This window comes from Balaenoptera acutorostrata, chromosome 10 (genome assembly GCF_949987535.1).
Source record: "Balaenoptera acutorostrata chromosome 10, mBalAcu1.1, whole genome shotgun sequence".
Taxonomy (NCBI): Eukaryota; Metazoa; Chordata; class Mammalia; order Artiodactyla; family Balaenopteridae; genus Balaenoptera; species Balaenoptera acutorostrata.
The window spans coordinates 105,399,474-105,420,088 of record NC_080073.1 but is presented as its reverse complement, the minus strand read 5'-3'; the positions used below and the strand labels follow the sequence as shown (position 1 = coordinate 105,420,088).

Here is a 20,615-nt window from a genome sequence, read left to right as displayed (position 1 = left end):
GACCACCTAGAGGGGTGGGATAGGGAGGGTGGGAGGGAGGGAGACGCAAGAGGGAAGAGATATGGGGACGTATGTATATGTATAACTGACTCACTTTGTTATAAAGCAGAAACTAACACACCATTGTAAAGCAATTATACTCCAATAAAGATGTTAAAATATTTTTTAAAAAAACAACAATTGCCAGACTTTGGAGGGATACCTACACTATAAAAGAGAGGTATCCAATGCAAACCAAGAAAGTAATCAAAAGGACATCAGGAAAGATAGTCACTAAGGAAAAAAGCATTACCACAGCAATCAGGAATAATTCATAACGATAAAAGTTTCGTTTCACCAAGAAGGCAATAACAGCTTTAAGTATGTTGACCCTTGAACAACACAGGTTTGAACTCCATGGGTCCACTTATACACAGATTTTTCTCAATAAATACATACTACATGATCTTTACTTGGTCAAATTCATGATGTGGAACCACGAATACAGAGGGCCAACTGTAAAATTATACTTGGATTTTCGACTGTGAGAGGGGTGAGCACGCCTAACTCCCATGTTGTTCAGGGGTCAACTGTGTAATTTAGCAAAACTGGCGCAAATAGAGATGGAAAACCTGAATATTCCCATAACTGTTAAAAGAGATTGAATCAGTCCTGCAATAAAATTCCACAACCAGATAGCTTCAGCAGCAATTTCTATCAAATATTCAATGAAGAAATTACCCCAATTGTATACAACTTGTCGAGATAATAGAGAAGAGGGAACGTTCCTAAACTCATTTTATGAGACTAGCATAACCTTGATTCCCAAACCTGAAAAGAAGATATAAGAAAGGAAACTTACAGAACAATTTCACTTAACAATGTAGATGTGAAAATCCTGAGTAAAATATAAACAAGCTGAATCCATCAATGGACAATAAAGGTTGAAAAAGATATATGGTCTCACTAACAGAAAAGCAAAGTGAATTGATTATAATTTTTCATCCATTAGATTGACAACAGTTTTGAAAGGTTGATAATATCAAGTGTTTGTGAAAATGCAGAATAACACAATCTCATGTAGTATTGGTAAAAGTGAAAGTTGAAGTTTATTGAACGGTGAAGCATCTATCACACTTTTAAAAGCACATAATTTTTGCTGCAGTTCTGCTCTTAGTAATCTATCCTACTCACATGTATGCTCAAAGATTTAGCTTCAGGAGATTTTTGCACCTTTGTGAGAGTTAAAATTTGGAAATACACAAATATGTAAATATATATATACACACACATATGTATAAATATTTGTACATTTCCAGAATACATATGCAAATGCCTAGAGAGAATAAAAGGTCCACAACATACTCCAGATAAGCATTACCTCTGAAAATGGAAGAGAGGGTGTTGGAAGGAATGACATTAAAGTGTTGCTCTGTGTAATTCAGCAGTTTGAATCTTTTAAAAGAAGTTTGTATTTATATATTTTGTCTAATAAGAAATAACTAAAAAGAAAACAATTGCTTTTACAAAACAAACAAGCCAATTAAAAAATGGGTGGAAAAAAAAATGGGTGGAAGAACTAAATAGACATCTCTCAAAGGAAGACATACAGATGGCCAAGAGGCACATGAAAAGATGCTCAACATCACTAATTATTAGAGAAATGCAAATCAAAATTACAATGAGGTATCACCTCACGGTCAGAATGGTCATCAAAAAATCTACAAACAGTAAATGCTGGAGAGGGTGTGGAGAAAAGGGAACCCTCTTGCACTGTTGGTGGGAATGTAAATTGATACAGCCACTATGGAGAACAGTACGGAGGTTCCTTAAAAAACTGAAAACAGAACTACCATACGACCCAGCGATCCCACTACTGGGCATATACCCTGAGAAAACCATAATTCAAAAGGACACATGTACCCCAGTGTTCATTGCAGCTGTATTTACAATAGCCAGGACGTGGAAACAACCTAAGTCTCCATCACCAGATGAATGGATAAAGAAGATGTGGCACATATATACAATGGAATATCACTCAGCCATAAAAAGGAATGAAATAGTGCCTTTTGTAGACATGTGGATAGACCTAGGGACAGAGTGAAGTAAGTCAGAAAGAGAGAAACAAATACTGTATAATATCACTTATATGTGGAATCTAGAAAAGTGGTACAGATGAACCTAGTTCCAGGATAGGAATAGAGACGTAGACGTAGACAATGGACATGTGGACACGAGGTGGGAAGGGGAGGGTGGGACGAATTGGGAGATCTGGATTGACATATATACACTACCATGTGTAAAATAGATAGCTAGTAGGAACCTGCTGTATAGCACAGGAAGCTCAGCTTGGTGCTTTGTGACGACCTGGATGGGTGGGATGGGGGGCGGGAGGGAGGTCCAAGAGGGAGGGGATATAGGTATACATATAGCTCATTCACTTCGTTGTACAGCAGAAACTAACACAACATTGTAAAGCAATTATACTCCAATTAAAGAAAAAAAAATAAAAATGCTTATGTGTTAAGTAAAAAGCAAGATACAAAATGCTACAAACTGTACACATAGTTAATATCCTGTGTCATTCTCCCCTAAATCATTCATATGTTGATTCTGAATATTTTTGATCATCTACCTATGTAGCAGGCACTCTGTTAAGAGCATAGTGCAAATATGACCAGGGGAAAAAACTTGTAGGAAATACAAAATGTTAATTTTTTCACTTGAGTGTAGGTTTCTATTTAAAGATAATTCTATACATTTTCTATATCTTTTATAATGAGTATTATTATTTTTATAAGGGAAGAAGTTTTATCTTTGTTTTTAATTGTAGTAAAATATACATAACATAAAATTTACCATCTTAACCAATTTTTAAGTATACAATTCAGTGGCATTAACTATACTCACAGTGTTGTACTACTACGACCAGTATCCATTTCCATTTTTATTATCCCAAACAGAAGCTCTGTATCCCAAGTAACAACTCCCCATTCCTCCTCTCCCCAGCCCCTGGTAACCTCTATTCTATTTTCTGTCTCTATGAATTTGACTATTCTAGGTGCCTCATAGACGTGGGATCAAAGAATTTGTCTTTTTGTGTCTAGCATATTTCACCTAGCATAATGTTTTCAAGGTTCATCCTTGAAAACATTTTGTAGCATGTATCAGAACTTCATTCCTTTTTAAGGCTGAATAATATTCCATTGTACGTATATGTCACATTTTGATTATTCATTCATCTTTGATGGATACTTGAGTTGTTTCCACCTTTTGTCTATAATGAATAATGCTGCCATGAACATTGGTATACAAGTATCTTTTTGAGTCTCCGCTTTTAATTATTTTGGGTATATACCTAGGAGTGGAATTGCTGGATTGTATGATAATTATACATTAAACATTTGAGGAACCATCAAACTGTTTTCCATGACATCTACACCATTTTATATTCCCACCATCAACTCACAAGGGTTCCAATTTCTCTACCTTCTCACTAACACTTTTCATTTTCTGGGTTTTGTTTTGTTTTGATAATAGCCATTCTAATGGATGGTGATTTTGATTTGCATTTCTCTTTGAGTAATGATGTTGAGCATCTTTTCATGTGCTTCTTGGCCATCTGTATGTCTTCTTTGGAGAAATATCTATTCAAGTCCTTTGCCTGTTTTTCAACTGGGTTGTTTGTTTTTTGTTGTTGAATTATAGGAATTCTTTATATAATCTGGATATTCATCCCTTATATTTATGTGATTTACAAAAATTTTTCCCTACTCTGTGGGTTGTCTGTTCTCTCTCTTGACAGTGTCCTTTGATGTACAGAAGGTTTTAATTTTGATGTAGTCCAGTTACCTATTTTTATTTTGTTGCCTGTGCTTTTGGTGTTATATCCGAGAAATCATTGTGAAACCCAATGTCATGAAGCTTTTCCCCTATGTTTTCGTCTTATAGTTATATAGTTTTAGTCAAGCTTAGGTCTTTGATCCATTTGAGGTAATTTTTATATATGTTTGTATATGTTGAAAGGTAAGGATCTAACTTCATTCTTTCACATGTAGATACCAGTGTTCCCCCATTGAATGGTCGTGGCCCCCTTGTCAAAAATCAATTGGCCAGGGACTTCCCTGGCGGTCCAGTGGTTAAGACTTGGTGCTTCCACTGTAGGGGGAAAGGGTTCGATTTCTGGTTGGGGAAATAGGATCCCGCATGCTGTGTGGCAAAAGTAAATAAATAAATAATTAAAAAATAAAAATAAAAAATCAACTGGCCATATATGCAAGGGTTTATTTCTGGGTTCATTATATTCCATTGGTCTGTATGTCTTTCCTTAGGCCAATACCACACTGTTTTGATTACTGTAGCTATGTAGTGACTTTTGAAATCAGGAAGTGTGAGCCCTCCAACTTTGTTCTTTTTTAAGATTGTTCTGGCTATTTAGGGAAAAAAGTTTATTTTCTTAAAGAAGTGTTTACTGCTTGTAAGAGCTATGTGAAATTTCAACCTTTTGAAAGATTCGTTCTTCCTTACAACAATTTTCTGGAACTTTTTGGCCAACCCAATATTTTCTGCTGTTTACTAAAGTATGTCTTTATGCTCTTAATTCTAGAAAGAGTATCCGGGCCAAAATGAAATTGTAAAGAGAATGAAGTCTCTCCAAATTGATTGTGTAGCAATACCTCCAAGCAGGTCAAATTCAGGTAACTTATACTGTGATTGAAAATCTATTTATTCATTTATTTGTTTGCTCATTAACTCACTGTACTGTCTAAAATGCTATTTACAACTATATGAGAAACAGAAGAAGCTATAAAATTTAACAGCTGGCTTAAAGGACTTTCTAATATATTCGGAGTTAAGGTACATATATTTGAAATATTAGGTAACAACATGTTCACCAAAATCATAAAGTATCCTGAACACAAGAGGCCTAATATATCTGATAGGGAGGAAGTGACAGCTCAGGAAAAAGACAGGAACATATGTGGGAGCAAAGTCCTTGAGAAGGTCAGGGATGACTGGGTCCAGAGTACATGCAGGGAGGTTGGCCTCAGATTCAAGCAGGGATACTTTTTTCATTTAACAGAAGGGGAAGCAGAGTATAAGATATTGAAGCCACTTATCAGCTGTCTGTTCTGGGGCAAATTACTTGACTTCTTGTAAGCCTCATCCATCATTGTGATAATAAGTGCTCCTACTCTTATAGGGCTTTTAAAGAATAAAAGAATCCACGCAAGTGCTGAGCACAGAACTGCTGCCATTCTTATTTTCCAGCCCTGCGTCACAACAAGGAGGCACCTCCCCTGCTCCAGCACGAGTCCCTTTCTTCCTCGGTCATTCCTACAACACCCACTTTTCTGCTGCTTGGTTATAACTTCTCTCGTGCTCTCACACCGCCAGGCAGGGACGACTACTTACTACCTGTGTAACTCACAGGAGGAAAACCACCTAGTAAACGCTTTTTATTTGTTCTCAGAGTTTTCAGTGTGTTACTCCAAGGTACAGATTCATGACTGTGCTCAGGTTTTTACTTCTTCATGTTTCATGAAACTCTTCCCGACGCCGATTCATTTCGTTTCAGCCACAGAACAGCCCAGTTCGCTGCACAGTTCACGGGGCTTCGGGCTGGGCCCTGTGGAGGACTCCTGGTTCGCTCCCGCCCCAGAGCAGCAGCAGCAGGACCTCCGACTGCACAGCAAACTCCAGGAGGAGGCCAACTACCATCTGTACGGCAGCCGCATGGACGGGCACACCGGAAGGCAGCCCGGGCGCAACGTGGCTGACAGTAGACAGGAAGAGAGGAGACGGAGGGTCTCCCATGACCCTTTTGCACAGCAGAGACCTTATGAGAATGCTCAGAACCCAGGGCTAAAAGGCCTTGCTTACTCCGGTGCAGCCAGTCATGGTAATGCGGTACAGCAACCAACAGGGCTAACCAGCCAACCCCAGTTACTCTCCTGGAGAAATGGATTGTGTACCCCACTCGGTTTTGGAGCAAGTCCAGTGGACCTGAGAACCGCAGGTCCAGGAGTTTGGTATGGGCCAAATCCAGGCCACATGCCAAGCCTGTATAAAACGCCAGTGCCTGAGACCAACCTACTGGGAAACACACCCACCATTCCATTCAGCTCCTTGCCATCAAGAGGTAAACAGGCCTTTCAGTCACACTGTTCTATTTTTTAACTTTTCCTGAAAATAAAGCAGCCATTAGCTCTGTTGTAGACTATAAGCGAACAAAGGACAAGCTGTTTGGGGTCTTCAGCCACCAGACAGACACACCTTGCCTTCTCGGAATAAGTCTCCATCAGACCACCTGGCCTAGGCTCTTGGTTTGGGGAGAAGTCAGTGCAGCGGCCCGCAAGCGTCGGGCCACAGGTCCTTGCATCTAGCAGGCATCTTCCACTCTAACCCGAATCTCAGTAGCTCCACTGTGTCCAATCTCTGATGTAAGTGAAGGTATCTGCTTGTATTCTCTCGCTTGCTTGCTGTTTTCTGAAGGTAAGAAATAAATCTTGGATATTTCCATTTTTTATCTCATATAGGCCAAAGACTACCACTGGTGATGAAAATCACGTTGTTGGGCTCCCATCACCACCATCCATCTCCAGAACTCTTTCTTCTTCCTAAACTGAAACTGTACCCATCAGACAGTAACTCCCCATTCTCCTTCCTCCCAGCCCCTGGCAATCAACCTTCTACTTTCTGTCTCTATGAATTTGATGACTCTAGGGACCTCATATAAGTGGAATCCTATGCTATTTGTCCTTTTGTGACTGTGTTATTCACTGAGCACAGTGTCCTCAAGGTCCACCCATGTTACAGCCTGTGTCAGAATTTCCTTCTTTTTTAAGGCTGAATAGTATTCCATTGTATGGATGGACCACATTTTATTTATCCATCCGCTGTTGGATACTTGGGTGCCTTCCACTTTTTGGCTATTATGAATAATGCTATGAACACGGGTGTATAAATACCTGATTGAGACCCTGCTTTCAGTTCTTTGGGGTATATACCCAGTAGAATTGCTGGATTGTATAGTAATTCTGTTTTTAATTTTTTGAGGCACCACCATACTGGTTACCACAGTGGCTGTACCATTTTATATTTCCACCAGCAGTGCATAGGGGTTCCAATTGCTCCGCAACTTTGCCAACACTTGTTATTTTCTGTACTTTTGATAGTTGCCATCCTAATGGATGTGAGATGATTCAGCCACCTTTTAAAGAAGAAAATTTCAAAGGGTGGCATAGGATAAATAATTTAACTTAAGCATTTGGAGTAAAGCCCTGCCCCTTTACCATGTAGTACTTTTTTCTTTTGCTTTCAGTCTAGATGTACTTACCTGTGTGTTTCTCTCTAATCAGATGAGTCTTTAAAATATAGCATATGCAACAGTTCTGGCATTCAGATTGGAAACAATAATTATATGGAGATTGGCGGAATGAGTTCAGTGGTACTGGACAGCACGCACATGAACTTGAAAGAAGGCCCAGCTTCTAAGTACCAAGATATCTTCGGTAAGATGCCCTTGAAGGGCCCATCTATAGTAACCTTGAACTGTCTTACCTCTGATTATTCTCCGTGAAAGTGCCCTATCTTTCCTCTCTAAAATAGCTCTGTAATTTCCATGTAATTGCTTTGTAACTTATTTATGTTTACTGTGGAGATAATTAGAATAGCTCATTCATGGATTTGCTGTGAAAGTTAAACAAGTCAGTATGAATAAAGAGCTTAGTACACTGCCTGGCACATAGTAAGACATACAAGTGTTAAACACACCATCATCATCGTCGCATCAGTATTAGTACCTAGACCTAGCAGCAGTAGCTCCCTCAGGTCCTCATCAAGAGGGATTCTGTAAAAGATAGAAAACTATGCCCTCAACTGCACATGCATAATAAAAATAAGAGGGCTTTCTCTTATGGGGTTCCACTATGCAGCCTCATAACATTAATCCCAAAACACAACCTGGGAAAAGCAGTCATGAGGCCAAAGCAATGTGATTTAAGAACGCAGCTTTCTAATTAACCCTAGGATGGGCAATTTTTTTAAATCAAGGGCCAGGTAGTAAATGTTCTAGGCTTCACTGGTCCTGAGGTCTCTGCGGCAGCCGCTCAGCTGACACTGTAGTACAGTAGCAGCCGCAGACAGTATGTACACGAATGGGCGTCGCTGTGTTCTAATAAAACTTTGTTTACAAAAACAAGCAGCGGGCTGGATTTGGCCCATGGGCCATATTTTGACAATCCCTGGTCTAACCCATTTGAAGGCTAGTCTTTAAAATACTAGAGCGGAAGTTCCTAATTTTGGGGGTGACAAGGGTACCTTTGAGAATCTGATGAAACGCAGGGTCCCTCTCCTGGCGAAGCGTTGACAGAATTTTGGACGCCTGACGTCCCGTGGTGATGGCAGAAGCTGCGCTGTGGGGAGTTGGGGGAAAATGAGGTGTCTTCTTCCTCATATTCAGCTTACTGAGGGCAGACGACGATCAAGGAAGTGGGTTTGTTTGTGGTGTTTTGGTGGTTTTATACTTTTATTTTGCTTCATTTTATTATTTTTACGAAGGCCTGAGAGGAAGGAACAAGTAGAAAGAGAGAGGTTACGGCTGTAGGAGAAAAGAGGACAGCACTTGGGGTAGGGGAGGGATAAGTCCAAAAATACCTCATCCATTAAAAGACAAGGGAAGGCAGTGTAATCAAACCAGCTCACAGTCGGTGGTCTCAGTTTCCTTGATTAAGTAAGAGGAAAGCAAACTGTTGGGTGAAGGGTATCCTGAGTTGAATGACCTTAACTCTGGCCAGATGTAAGCGGAAAATGCCCAAAAGGAACAAAAATGGTGTCTTCCCCCTTTACATCAGGAGTGTGTGATATAAACAAGGGCTGTGGCTCAGGTTGTACAGAACAGCCTAGTAGCCAGAGGGGTGTTTTGCTCTCTAAGCCTCGGGCTGTGCCTCAGACCTGCACCTCCCGGGGGGGAAGAGGTTCCTCCACATGGGCTGGCAGACAGGTAAAGTATCAACTGATGAGCCCACAACTGTAGCAAGAAGAAGTTATCTTTGTCACCGTCTCCTGGTACTCTTCACTTTATACAGGTCTTTGAAGCTAGATGTTCAAATGGCCATAGCTTGATGTCTTCTTCTCTTTTCTATTTGGCAGATAATACCACTAGTCTGACTGATAGACACCTGGACCCAGTCAGAGAAAATCTGGGCAAGCACTGGAAAAACTTTGCCCGTAAGCTGGGCTTCTCTCAGTCTCAGATTGATGAAATCGACCATGACTATGAGCGAGATGGACTGAAAGAAAAGGTTTACCAGATGCTCCAGAAGTGGCTGATGCGGGAAGGCAGCAAGGGGGCCACCGTGGGAAAGCTGGCCTGTGCGCTGTACCAGTGTTCCAGGGTAGACCTGCTGAACTGCTTGAGATGCGTGAGCCAGAACTAAGCCCACAGGGGCTCCTGCAGCATGAGGCCGTCTCCTCACTCGGTGAGCGACCCACCAAAAGCCTGCTGCCTCAGAAGGTTCAGGATTCTCTCCTCACGGACGTGGGTCCTGTGCGTGAAAATCACTTCCTGCCTGTCGTACGTAGCTGCAGGGTGGGAGAAGAAACCTACGGCAAGCAACCCACTACACAGGAAGACCTATTCATGGCCAAGGCCCAATCAAAAAAGAAGCCTAATAGCGTTTTGAAAGGGAGAGAGATTTAAGGGAGATCATTTTCTTTCAGATTATTCCATAACCTTCAGTGATGCTGTTCATTTAGTTTCTTGAAATTTTGCTTGATCAAGGAAAAAACAAAAGAATTCAGAGAATATAACTAAATCAGCTTTCTAATTCTGCACTGTCTTCTCTACATAGGCTCCTGTTATAATCGAAGCACTGTAAAATGCTGCGTTCTTGTCAAATGGGATTTTTTTGTATCACAACCACAGTTCATTCCAAAATTACAGGGTCTCTTAACGTCAGGATCAAATTCTGTATCAGTCACTAGAGGCTTCAGGAATTATATGCCGTCTTCACTCTGTTAAATTAACGGAAGCGATTTTAAGGAGTACAAACAAGGGGGGAAAAATAGAGAACAAAAATAGCAGACTTTCCCCGGCTGTCGTTGCGCAGAATTGCTACTAATTCTGACGAGTACTAAGGTTCTTCCCTAGCATTCTGACACTTCAGGTACCTCTTCCAACCTGCGTGCCCTGAAGAGGGAGCAGGCGTGCTGGGAGTACTGACCGCGTCACCGCGGCGACGACTGGAGCCTCAGGGCGGATCAGTGTTGAGCAGCTTCCTCAGTTTACCCCGGGGTGCTGGAGCAATAGCTTCATTTTCTCCTGTGAGCTGGGCTGTGCAAGGACCTGTTCCGCGTCTGCTCCTTGTGCCTGTAGCAGTCAGCCTCTCAAAGCCCACCTGAAACCAGGAAGGAGTGAAGGCACTCGAGGGCTAGGAGACTGACGTGACCAGGCCGCCCAGCATCACTGCCCGCCCTCTGCCCGGCAGAGCAGGTGTGCCAGTGTGCTCAGCCCTCCCGGGAGGGAGGCGCTCAGGGTGCGGTAAGGTCATCTGGCTGCCAGAACAGACCCCAGTGTTTGGTGGGTTCATAACGGTATTGTTGGCTCTGATTCTAAATCTCCTCCAGTCCCAGCAGATAAACACACACACACACACACACACACACACACACCACTGAAGTGGTACTGTAAAGCAAAATTTCTCAGCCTTGGCACTACTGGCATCTTGGGCCAGATAGCTCTTTGTGTGGAGGGCTGTCCCGTGCATTGTAGGGCATTTGGAAGCAACGCTGGCCTCTCCAATAGTGCTCTTCTCCCCCTCCTCCCATCCCTAGTTGTGACAAACAGCAGTGTCTCTGGACATTGCCAGGTGTTCCCTGGAGGGGCAAAACTGCCCTAGTTGAAAACAGCACTGCTATAAAGTAGTGAACCTGTTTTCCTACCCACACATATCCAGGCTCACTACTTCGTTGCCACACAGCACTGGATCACATAGTCCAAAAGGAAAACTGGAGGGGAAAATAGTCCCAGGCTTGCTGGAGGGGGCTGGATGATTTCTTTTCTAAATGCATCGCTTGTACCTCTCTTCTAAATTCCAAAGAGGTTGCATGATCAATGTTCAGAGGCAAAAAGCAGAAGATATCTTTAATGGACTTATAAAAATAAAATTTTGTACCTCAAATATAAGCCACGTGTTTGTATAAATGAAACAGTTTGAGATTCTCCACTGTGACTTTACCACGTGGGTTGGCATTTCCTTTCCACCCCTGCTATTGGCAGGAGAGGGGAAGCTGGTGATGAAAGAGGAGCTTCTTGACATTGCATTTTGACTTTCACGATGAAAAACCCACTGATCCGAGAGCCTGCGGCACTGCTGTCCTTCACACCTGGCTCAGAGGCCCTTCCTTCAGCCTCCGCTCTCTAAACACTGGGCTGAAAAGGGCCAAATTTATATCTGAGGAGTTTCAATACAAGGCCCAAGCACCACAAAAACACTAGTCTTGGGCAGAAACCAATTAAATGAGACGACACAGACTACGACATTAGAAATACGACTATCCATCTTGGCTCCGAAAAAGGTATTCAGACCCTAAGGTTGATACCGGTAAATAAGACTCCCTTCCAGATCACACATCCTGCTCAGGAAGAGTCTCCACTTCATGCTATGGTCATGATCTTTGCTTTGGGTCCATAATATGAAGTTAGATCTTCAGCAACAAGAAAAGGAGTTATTTCTCACAGAACATTTTAAATAGTATTTTGATGTACATTTTTTAATGTGTTTATTTTTTAAAGTTTTTCTAATTACGATAATCATGTAAATAAAAATAGGTCTTTATATGGTCAAGGTTTTAGAAGCATCTGATTACAAGGAAATCACTGAAGGATTAGTTCTATGGTATAATCCAGGTACAGGGTTCTGAAATCAAGCAGGCTTAAATTCCGCTCTGCCGCTCTGGCTGTGTACCTGGGGCCTGCTTCCTAATCTCTCTTAGCCTCAGTTTGCTCATCTATAAATAGGGCAATAGTACATAAGGTTGATGTGAGGATTAAAATAAGATAATGCATCACAAGGTGCCTGGCACAAAAATAGTAGTTATTTTTTAAATTAATTTTTATTGGAGTATAGTTGATTTACAATGTTGTATTAGTTTCAGGTGTACAGCAAAGTGAATCAGTTATACATATACATACATCCACTCTTTTTAAGATTCTTTTCCCATAGGCCATTATAGAGTATCGAGTAGAGGTCCCTGTGGTATACAGTAGGTCCTTATTAGTTATCTATTTTACATATAGTAGTGTATATATGTCCATCCCAATCTCCCGATTTATCCTTCCCCCCGTTTTCCCCCGGTAACCATAAGATTGTTTTCTACATCTGTGACTCTAACAAACAGTAGTTATTTTTTAAACTGCACAATAGTGTTATACACAGAGCTACTTCTCAAGTGTGTACTTAAAAATTGTTACACCACTAGGCTAAACCCTCAGCACTACCATTTCTGCTGACCAGTAGGATAACTGGTGTTAAAATTGTACAATTATTTTTAACTCTGATCATCTCTGACAAGAGATCCCAATCAATCCCAATCAGGAAAACATAAGGAAATGTTGACCCCACCCAAGATACTGAAAGTCAAACAATAGTAGCTGGAATATTACATATTTCTCTTTCTTTCTATGCGGGAAATTGATGTGATAGCTTTATGTTGAAAGAACATAAATATTTTAGCATAATCCATATTTAAGCCACACCTGCCTTTACTGCTCCAGAAACTCCAATGGGCCAGTGAGGACACTGCAGGTAACAGAACTTTCCATGGCTGTAGCACCTAGAAGCACTGTGCCTGCAGGACTATGACAGTGGCAGGGCCTCCGGGAGGAGAAGTAACGTGGCGTGCACGGAAGTGGCTGGAGTCGCCGATTCAAGCCAAGGCTGAGCAGCAGCCGCGAAAGTGCCAGGTATCTTCAGCTCAGGTAGGGCAGGAGAGTAGCCAGAATCAAAGGGTAGTTGTTTTTTTCCCTATTGAATCTTCGATTGCAGGTAATGTTTATAACCTTTAAAGCTTGAATTGGCCTGAAGAAGAAGAAAAATTCAATAGTGGTGAAATACACATAAAATTTGCCATCTTCATCTTCATCTTTACGTGTACAGCCTGTAGCCTGCTGGGATCCCGGGCCTGATCCTCTGCCCGCCGAGGCCCCCTCCAGCCGCGGGTCGTGAGGCAGTGGGAGGGAGGGAAGGGGGAGCACAAGTAAAGGCCCGACCTCCGACCCGGCATCCCTGGGGGCGGCTGGGGGAGGGGAGGAGTTCCTACGCCCAGCGGACCCACCCACGGTTAGGGGTCCAGCGGCTATGACAGGGGAGACCCTGGGGGACATGGTGCGGGAGGGGCGTGGAGGAACGGGAGGGAACGCGGCCAGCGCTGTCCCTGTCCACTTAGGCCCTGGGGAGCCTGTTGGGCTCCCGGGCCTAACCCTCTGCCCTCCGAGCCTCCCTCCTGCCCCGCAGAGCCCAGGCCCCGCCCCTACAACCCCCGCCCAGGGCCGCACCTCTACACTCGGAGACCCCCTCCAACGCACTGGGCCTAAACCCCACCCACACACCCTCACGGAGGGCCTTACCTCCAAACCCCGAACTCCGCCCTCCAGAGGCCCTCCCTTCCACCTGCTGCCTCTCCCCTTCTGCGCAGGTCCTGAGCAGAGGCCCCGCCCCACACGTGAACGTCGCCCCGCCTAGGCCCCGCCCCACGCTCAAACGGCACCACCCCCACCCGCCTAGGTCCCGCCCCACCCTAAACCCCACCCCTGCCTAAGTTCCCCCCTGCCCCCCACCCCCGCCCTGCCTAAACTCCACCCCCATAGCCAAGGCTATTTTTTCTTTTTCTTTTTTCCTCTTTTCGACTGGAGTTCGGTTTTACCTTGTTGATTCATTGTTGTTAATTCTTTTATATTTTTATTTTTCCTAATAAATCTTTTATTTTTCTAATTTTATTTTATTCTTTATACTTCACTATTCTCTCCTTTTGGCTTGTTCCCTGCCCCTTTTTTTTCTTTTTTCTGTTGTGGTTTTATTTTACCTTGTTGTGGTTGTTTCAATTATAGTTTTATTTTTCCTAATATATATATATTTTAATTTATTTTTATTTTTGGCTGCGTTGGGTCTTTGTTGCTGCACACAGGCTTTCTCTACTTGCGGCGAGTGGGGGCTACTCTTCGTTGCAGTGTGCAGGCCTCTCATTGCGGTGGTTCTCTTCTTGCGGAGCACGGGCTCTAGGCATGCAGGCTTCAGTAGTTGTGCCTTGCGGGCTCTAGAGAGCAGGCTCAGTAGTTGTGGCACATGGTCTCAGTAGTTGTGGCTCACGGGCTCTAGAGCGCAGGCTCAGTAGTGATGCACGGGCTTAGTTGCTCCACAGCATGTGGGATCTTCCCAGACCACGGCTCAAACACACGTCCCCTGCACTGGCAGGCGGATTCTTAACCACTGCGCCACCAGGGAAGCCCCCCTAATATATTTTTTTATCTTTCTAATTTTATTTTGTTTTTTATTCTTTGATATTGTACTGCTCCTTTTTTCTTTCTTTCTTTCTTTTTTTTTTTTTTTACCGCACCACGAAGCTTGCAGGATCTTGGTTCCCAGGCTGGAGGTTGGGCCCAAGTTCCTGTGGTGGGAGGTCCAAGTCCAAACTGCTGGACTAGCAGAGAACCTCAGACCCCAGGGAATATTAATCAGAGTGAGGCCTGCCGGAGGTCCTCATCTCAGCACCAAGACCCGGCTCTATCCAACTGCCTGCAAACTCCAGTGCTGGACCTCTCAGGCCAAACAACCAGTAAGACTGGAATACAGCACCACCCATCAAAAAAATATGTTACAGACAAAGGAGCAAGGTAAAAACTTACAAGACCAAATAAATGAAGATGAAATAGGCAACCTACCTGAAAAAGAATTCAGAGTAATGATAGTAAAGATGATCCAAAATCTCAGAAACAGAATGGAGAAAATATAAGAAATATTTAACAAGGATCTAGAAGAACTAAAGAGCAAACAAACAGTAATGAACAACATAAAAACTGAAATTAAAAATACTCTAGAAGGAATCAATAGCAGAATAACTGAGGCAGAAGAACAGATAAGTGAGCTGGAAGATAAAATGGTAGAAATAACTGCCAGGGAGCAGAATAAAGAAAAAAGAATGAAAAGAATTGAGGACAGTCTCAGAGACCTCTGGGACAACATTAAACGCACCAACATTCGAATTATAGGGGTCCCAGAAGAAGAGAAAAAGAAAGGGTCTGAGAAAATATTTGAAGAGATTATAGTCGAAAACGTCCCTAACATGGGAAAGGAAATAGTCAATCGAGTCCAGGAAGCACAGACAGTCCCATACCGGATAAACCCAAACAGAAACATGCCTAGACACATATTAATCAAACTATCAAAAATTAAATACAAAGAAAAAATATTAAAAGCAGCAAAGGAAAAGTAACAAATAACAAACAAGGGAATCCCCATAAGGTTAACAGCTGATTTTTCAGCAGAAACTCTGCAAGCCAGAAGGGAGTGGCAGGACATATTTAAAGTGATGAAAGGGAAAAACCTACAACCAAGATTACTCTACTCAGCAAGGAACTCATTCAGATTTGATGGAGAAATTAAAACCTTTACAGGTAAGCAAAAGTTAAGAGAATTCAGCACCAACAAACCAGCTTTACAACAAATGCTAAAGGAACTTCTCTAGGCAGGAAACACAAGAGAAGGAGAATACTTACAATAACAAACCCAAAACAATTAAGAAAATGGTAATAGGAACATACCTATCGATAATTACCTTAAATGTAAATGGATTAAATGCTCCAACCAAAAGACGTAGATTGGCTGAATGGATACAAAAACAAGACCTGCGTATATGCTGTCTACAAGAGACCCACTTCAGACCTAGGGACACATACAGACTGAAAGTGAGGGGATGGAAAAAGATATTCCATGCAAAAATGGAAATCAAAAGAAAGCTGTAGTAGTAATTCTTATATCAGACAAAATAGACTTTAAAACAAAGACTATTACAAGAGACAAAGAAGGACACTACATAATGATCAAGGGATCAATCCAAGAAGATATAACAATTGTAAATATTTATGACCCCAACATAGGAGTACCTCAATACATAAGGCAAATGGTAACAGCCATGAAAGAGGAAATTGACACTAACACAATAATAGTAGGGGAGTTTAACACCCCACCTTCACCAACAGACAGATCATCCAAAATGAACATAATTAAGGAAACACAAGCTATAAATGATACATTAAACAAGATGGACTTAACTGATATTTATAGGACATTCCATCCAAAAACAGCAGATTACACTTGCTTCTCAAGTGCTCATGGAACATTCTCCAGGATAGACCATATCTTGGGACACAAATCAAGCCTTGGTAAATTTAAGAAAATTGAAATCGTATCAAGTATCTTTTCTGACCACAATGCTGTGAGACTAGATATCAATTACAGGAAAAAATCTGTAAAAAATACAAACACATGGAGGCTAAACAATATGCTACTAACTAACCAAGAGATCACTGAAGAAATCAGAGGAAATCAAAAAACGCCTAGAAACAAATGACAATGAAAACACGACAACCCAAAACCTATGGGATGCAGCAAAAGCAGTTCTAAGAGGGAAGTTTATAGCAATACAATCCTACCTCAAGAAACAAGAAACATCTCAAATAAACAACCTAACCTTCCACCTAAGGCATTTAGAGAAAGAAGAACACAAAAAACCCAAAGTTAGCAGAAGGAAAGAAATCATAAAGATCAGATCAGAAATAAATGAAAACGAAATGAAGGAAACAATAGCAAAGATCAATAAAACTAAAAGCTGGTTCTTTGAGAAGAAAAACAAAATTGATAAACCATCAGCCAGACACATCAAGAAAAAAAGGGAGAAGACTCAAATCAACAGAATTAGAAATGAAAAAGGAGAAGTAACAACTGACACTGCAGAAGTACAGAGGAGTATGAGAGATTACTACAAGCAACTCTATGCCAATAAAATGGACAACCTGGGAGAAATGGAAAAATTCTTAGAAAAGCACAACCTTCCGAGACTGAACCAGGAAGAAACAGAAAATATAAACAGACCAATCACAAGCACTGAAATTGAAACTGTGATCAAAAATCTTCCAACAAACAAAAGCCCAGGACCAGATGGCTTCACAGGTGAATTCTACCAAACATTTAGAGAAGAGCCAACACCTACCCTTCTCAAAGTCTTCCAAAATATAGCAGAGGGAGGAACACTCCCAAACTCATTCTACAAGGCCACCATCACCCTGATACCAAAACCAGACAAAGATGTCACAAAAAAAGAAAATTACAGGCCAATATCTCTGATGAAAATGCAAAAATCCTCAACAAAATACTAGCAAGCAGAATCCAACAGCACATTGAAAGGATCATACACCATGATCAGGTGGGATTTATCCCAGGAATGCAAGGATTCTTCAGTATATGCAAATCAATGTGATACACCATATTAACAAACTGAAGGATAAAAACCATATGATCATCTCAATACATGCAGAAAAAACTTTTGACAAAATTCACTACCCATTTATGATAAAAACCCTGCAGCAAGCAGGCATAGCGGGAACTTACCTCAACATAATAAAGGCCATATATGACAAACGCACAGCCAACATCGTTCTCAATGGTGAAAAACTGAAACCATTTCCTCTAAGATCAGGAACAAGACAAGGTTGCTCACTCTCACCACTATTACTTAACATAGTTTTGGAAGTTTTAGCCACAGTAATCAGAGAAGAAAAAGAAAAGGAATCCAAATAGGAAAAGAACAAGTAAAACTTGTCACTCTTTGCAGATGACATGATACTATACATAGAGAATCCTAAAGATGCTACCAGAAAACTACTAGAGCTAATCAATGAATTTGTTAGAGTCGCAGAATACAAAATTAATGCACAGAAATCTCTTGCATTCCTATACACTAATGATGAAAAATCTGAAAGAGAAATTAAGGAAACACTCCCATTATCAACATTGTGAAAATAACTATACTACCCAAAGCAATCTATAGATTCAATGCAATCCCTATCAAACTACCAATGGCATTCTTCACAGAACTAGAACAAAAAATCGCACAATTTGAATGGAAACACGAAAGACCCCAAATAGCGAAAGCAATCTTGAGAAAGAAAAACAGAGCTGGAGGAATCAGGTTCCCTGACTTCAGACTATACTACACAACTACAGTAATCAAGACAGTATGGCACTGGCACAAAAGCAGAAATATAGATCAATGGACCAGGATAGAAAGCTCAGAGATAAACCCATGCACATATGGTCACCTTATCTTTGATAAAAGAGGCAAGACTATACAAGGGAGAAAAGACAGCCTCTTCAATAAGTGGTGCTGGGAAAACTGGACAGCTACATGTAAAAGAATGAAATTAGAACACTCCCTAACACCATACACAAAAATAAACTCAAAATGGATTAATGACCTAAATGTAAGGCCAGACACTATAAAACTCTTAGAGGAAAACATAGGCAGAACAGTCTATGACATAAATCACAGCAAGATCCTTTTTGACCCACCTCCTAGAGAAATGGAAATAAAAGCAAAAATAAACAAGTGGGACCTAATGAAACTCAAAAGCTTTTGCATAGCAAAGGAAATCATAAAAAATATGAAAAGACAACCCTCAGAATGGGAGAAAATGTTTGCAAATGAAGCAACTGACAAAGGATTAATCTCCAAAATATACAAGCAGCTCATGCAGCTCAATATGATAAAAACAAACCACCCAATCCAAAAATGGGCAGAAGACCTAAATAGAAATTTCTCCAAAGAAGATATAGATTGCCAACAAACACATGAAAGGATGCTCAACATCACTAATCATTAGAGAAATGCAAATCAAAACTACAGTGAGGTATCACCTCACACTAGTCAGAATGGCCATCATCAAAAAATCTACAAACAATAAATGCTGGAGAGGGTATGGAGAAAAGGGAACCCTCCTACACTGTTGGTGGGAATGTAAATTGGTACAACCACTATGGAGAACAGTATGGAGGTTCCTTATAAAACTAAAAATAGAACTACCATATGACCCAGCAATCCCACTACTGGGCACATATCCAGAGACAACCATAATTCAAAAATGAGTCATCTACCAAAGTGTTCCTTGCAGCTCTATTTACAATAGCCAGGACATGGAAACAACCTAAGTGTCCATCGACAGATGAATGGATAAAGAAGATGTGGCACATATATACAATGGAATATCACTCAGCCATAAAAAGAAACGAAATTTTGAGTTATTTGTAGTGAGGTGGATGGACCTAGAGTCTGTCATACAGAGTGAAGTAAGTCAGAAAGAGAAAAACAAATGCCGTATGCTAACACATATACATGGAATCTAAAAAAAAAAAAGGTTCTGATGAACCTAGGGGCAGGATGGGAATAAAGACGCAGACGTAGAGAATGGACTTGAGGACATGAGGAGGGGGAAGGATACGCTGGGATGAAGTGAGAGAGTGGCATGGACTTAGATACACTACCAAATGTAAAATAGATAGCTAGTGGGAAGCAGCCGCATAGCACAGGGAGATCAGCTCGGTGCTTTGTGACCACCTAGAGGGGTGGGATAGGGAGAGTATATGGGGATGTATGTATACGTATAGCTGATTCACTTTGTTATACAGCAGTAACTAACACACCATTGTAAAGCAATTATACTCCAATAAAGATGTTTAAAAAAAAAAGGGTACAGGCTGTGGCGTTAAGGACATTCACATCGTTGTGCTGTCATCAGCACCATCCTCTCCAGAACTCCTTTCTTCTTGCAAAACTGAGACTCTGACCCATTAGACACTAACTCCCCCTCCCCCAGCCCCTGATACCCACAGTCCTACTTTCCGTCTCTGAACCTGAGGGCTGCAGGGACCTCACACACCTGGACTCACACACTGTTGGTCCTTTTGTGACTGAGCATGATGCCCTCGAGGTTCCCCCGTGTGGTGCCGCGTGCGGGGACGTCCTCCCTCCTGGAGTTGGACAGTGTTCCCTTACACGGGTACACGTCTCAAGTCTCCAGCATCCACCAACCACCATCCACACCTGCGGCTCCTCCCCCTCGGCTCCGGCGAGTAACGCTGGGAAGCGGAGCGCAGGTCCCGGAGCCCCTGCTTGTCTGCAGGATCGAACGGAAGCTCTAATTTAATTTTCGAGCCCCGCCCCCTCCCCGCACCACTCTCCACGCCCTCGCTGACACTCATTAATTTCTGGGATTTCTGAGAACGGGGATCCTAGTGGGTGTGAGGCGGTGGGAAGAAAATAAACCAACCCCATCATCCCCGTCAGCAGCCAGGCCGGCGGCCCCGGGCCCACCCGTCCGTGAGGGCGAGACGCCGGTCACCGCTGAGCCAGAGCTGGCACCCAGGGAAGACGCTCTGTGCCGGCGCCTCCGGGGATCGCGAGCCCAGTTCCTATCAGGGACCAGCGAGAAGCCAGGGGGTTCGGGCCAAGAGTCCAGGCCGGGTTCCGAGCAGCGATGGCTGCCTGTGGGCCCGGCGCATGCGTGCTCGAGGCGGTTGGGCGGG

General features: G+C 42.2%; 1 protein-coding gene and 1 long non-coding RNA gene across 4 annotated transcripts in view; one reads left to right on the top strand and one right to left on the bottom strand.

Moving 5' to 3' along the window:
- Positions 1–11,767, top strand: part of RIPK1 (receptor interacting serine/threonine kinase 1) — a 38,309-nt gene extending 26,542 nt beyond the window's left edge. For 2 of the 3 annotated variants that reach the window (XM_057555403.1, XM_057555404.1), the window contains 4 exons: positions 4,586–4,676; positions 5,558–6,121; positions 7,341–7,493; positions 9,133–11,767. In XM_057555403.1, coding sequence (XP_057411386.1) covers positions 4,586–4,676; positions 5,558–6,121; positions 7,341–7,493; positions 9,133–9,419 — 1,095 coding nt within the window. In that variant the 3' untranslated portion in view covers positions 9,420–11,767. The remainder of the gene's footprint in view (positions 1–4,585; positions 4,677–5,557; positions 6,122–7,340; positions 7,494–9,132) is intronic. The other variant, XM_057555402.1, reaches the window with a different exon arrangement.
- A 913-nt stretch (positions 11,768–12,680) lies between these two features.
- LOC102998961 (uncharacterized) lies at positions 12,681–20,588 on the bottom strand. Its single transcript, XR_009009552.1, has 2 exons — positions 20,360–20,588; positions 12,681–13,061 (listed from the first exon to the last, which is right to left on the bottom strand). It is a non-coding gene; the product is annotated as an uncharacterized LOC102998961 (long non-coding RNA).
- Positions 20,589–20,615: the final 27 nt, after the last annotated feature.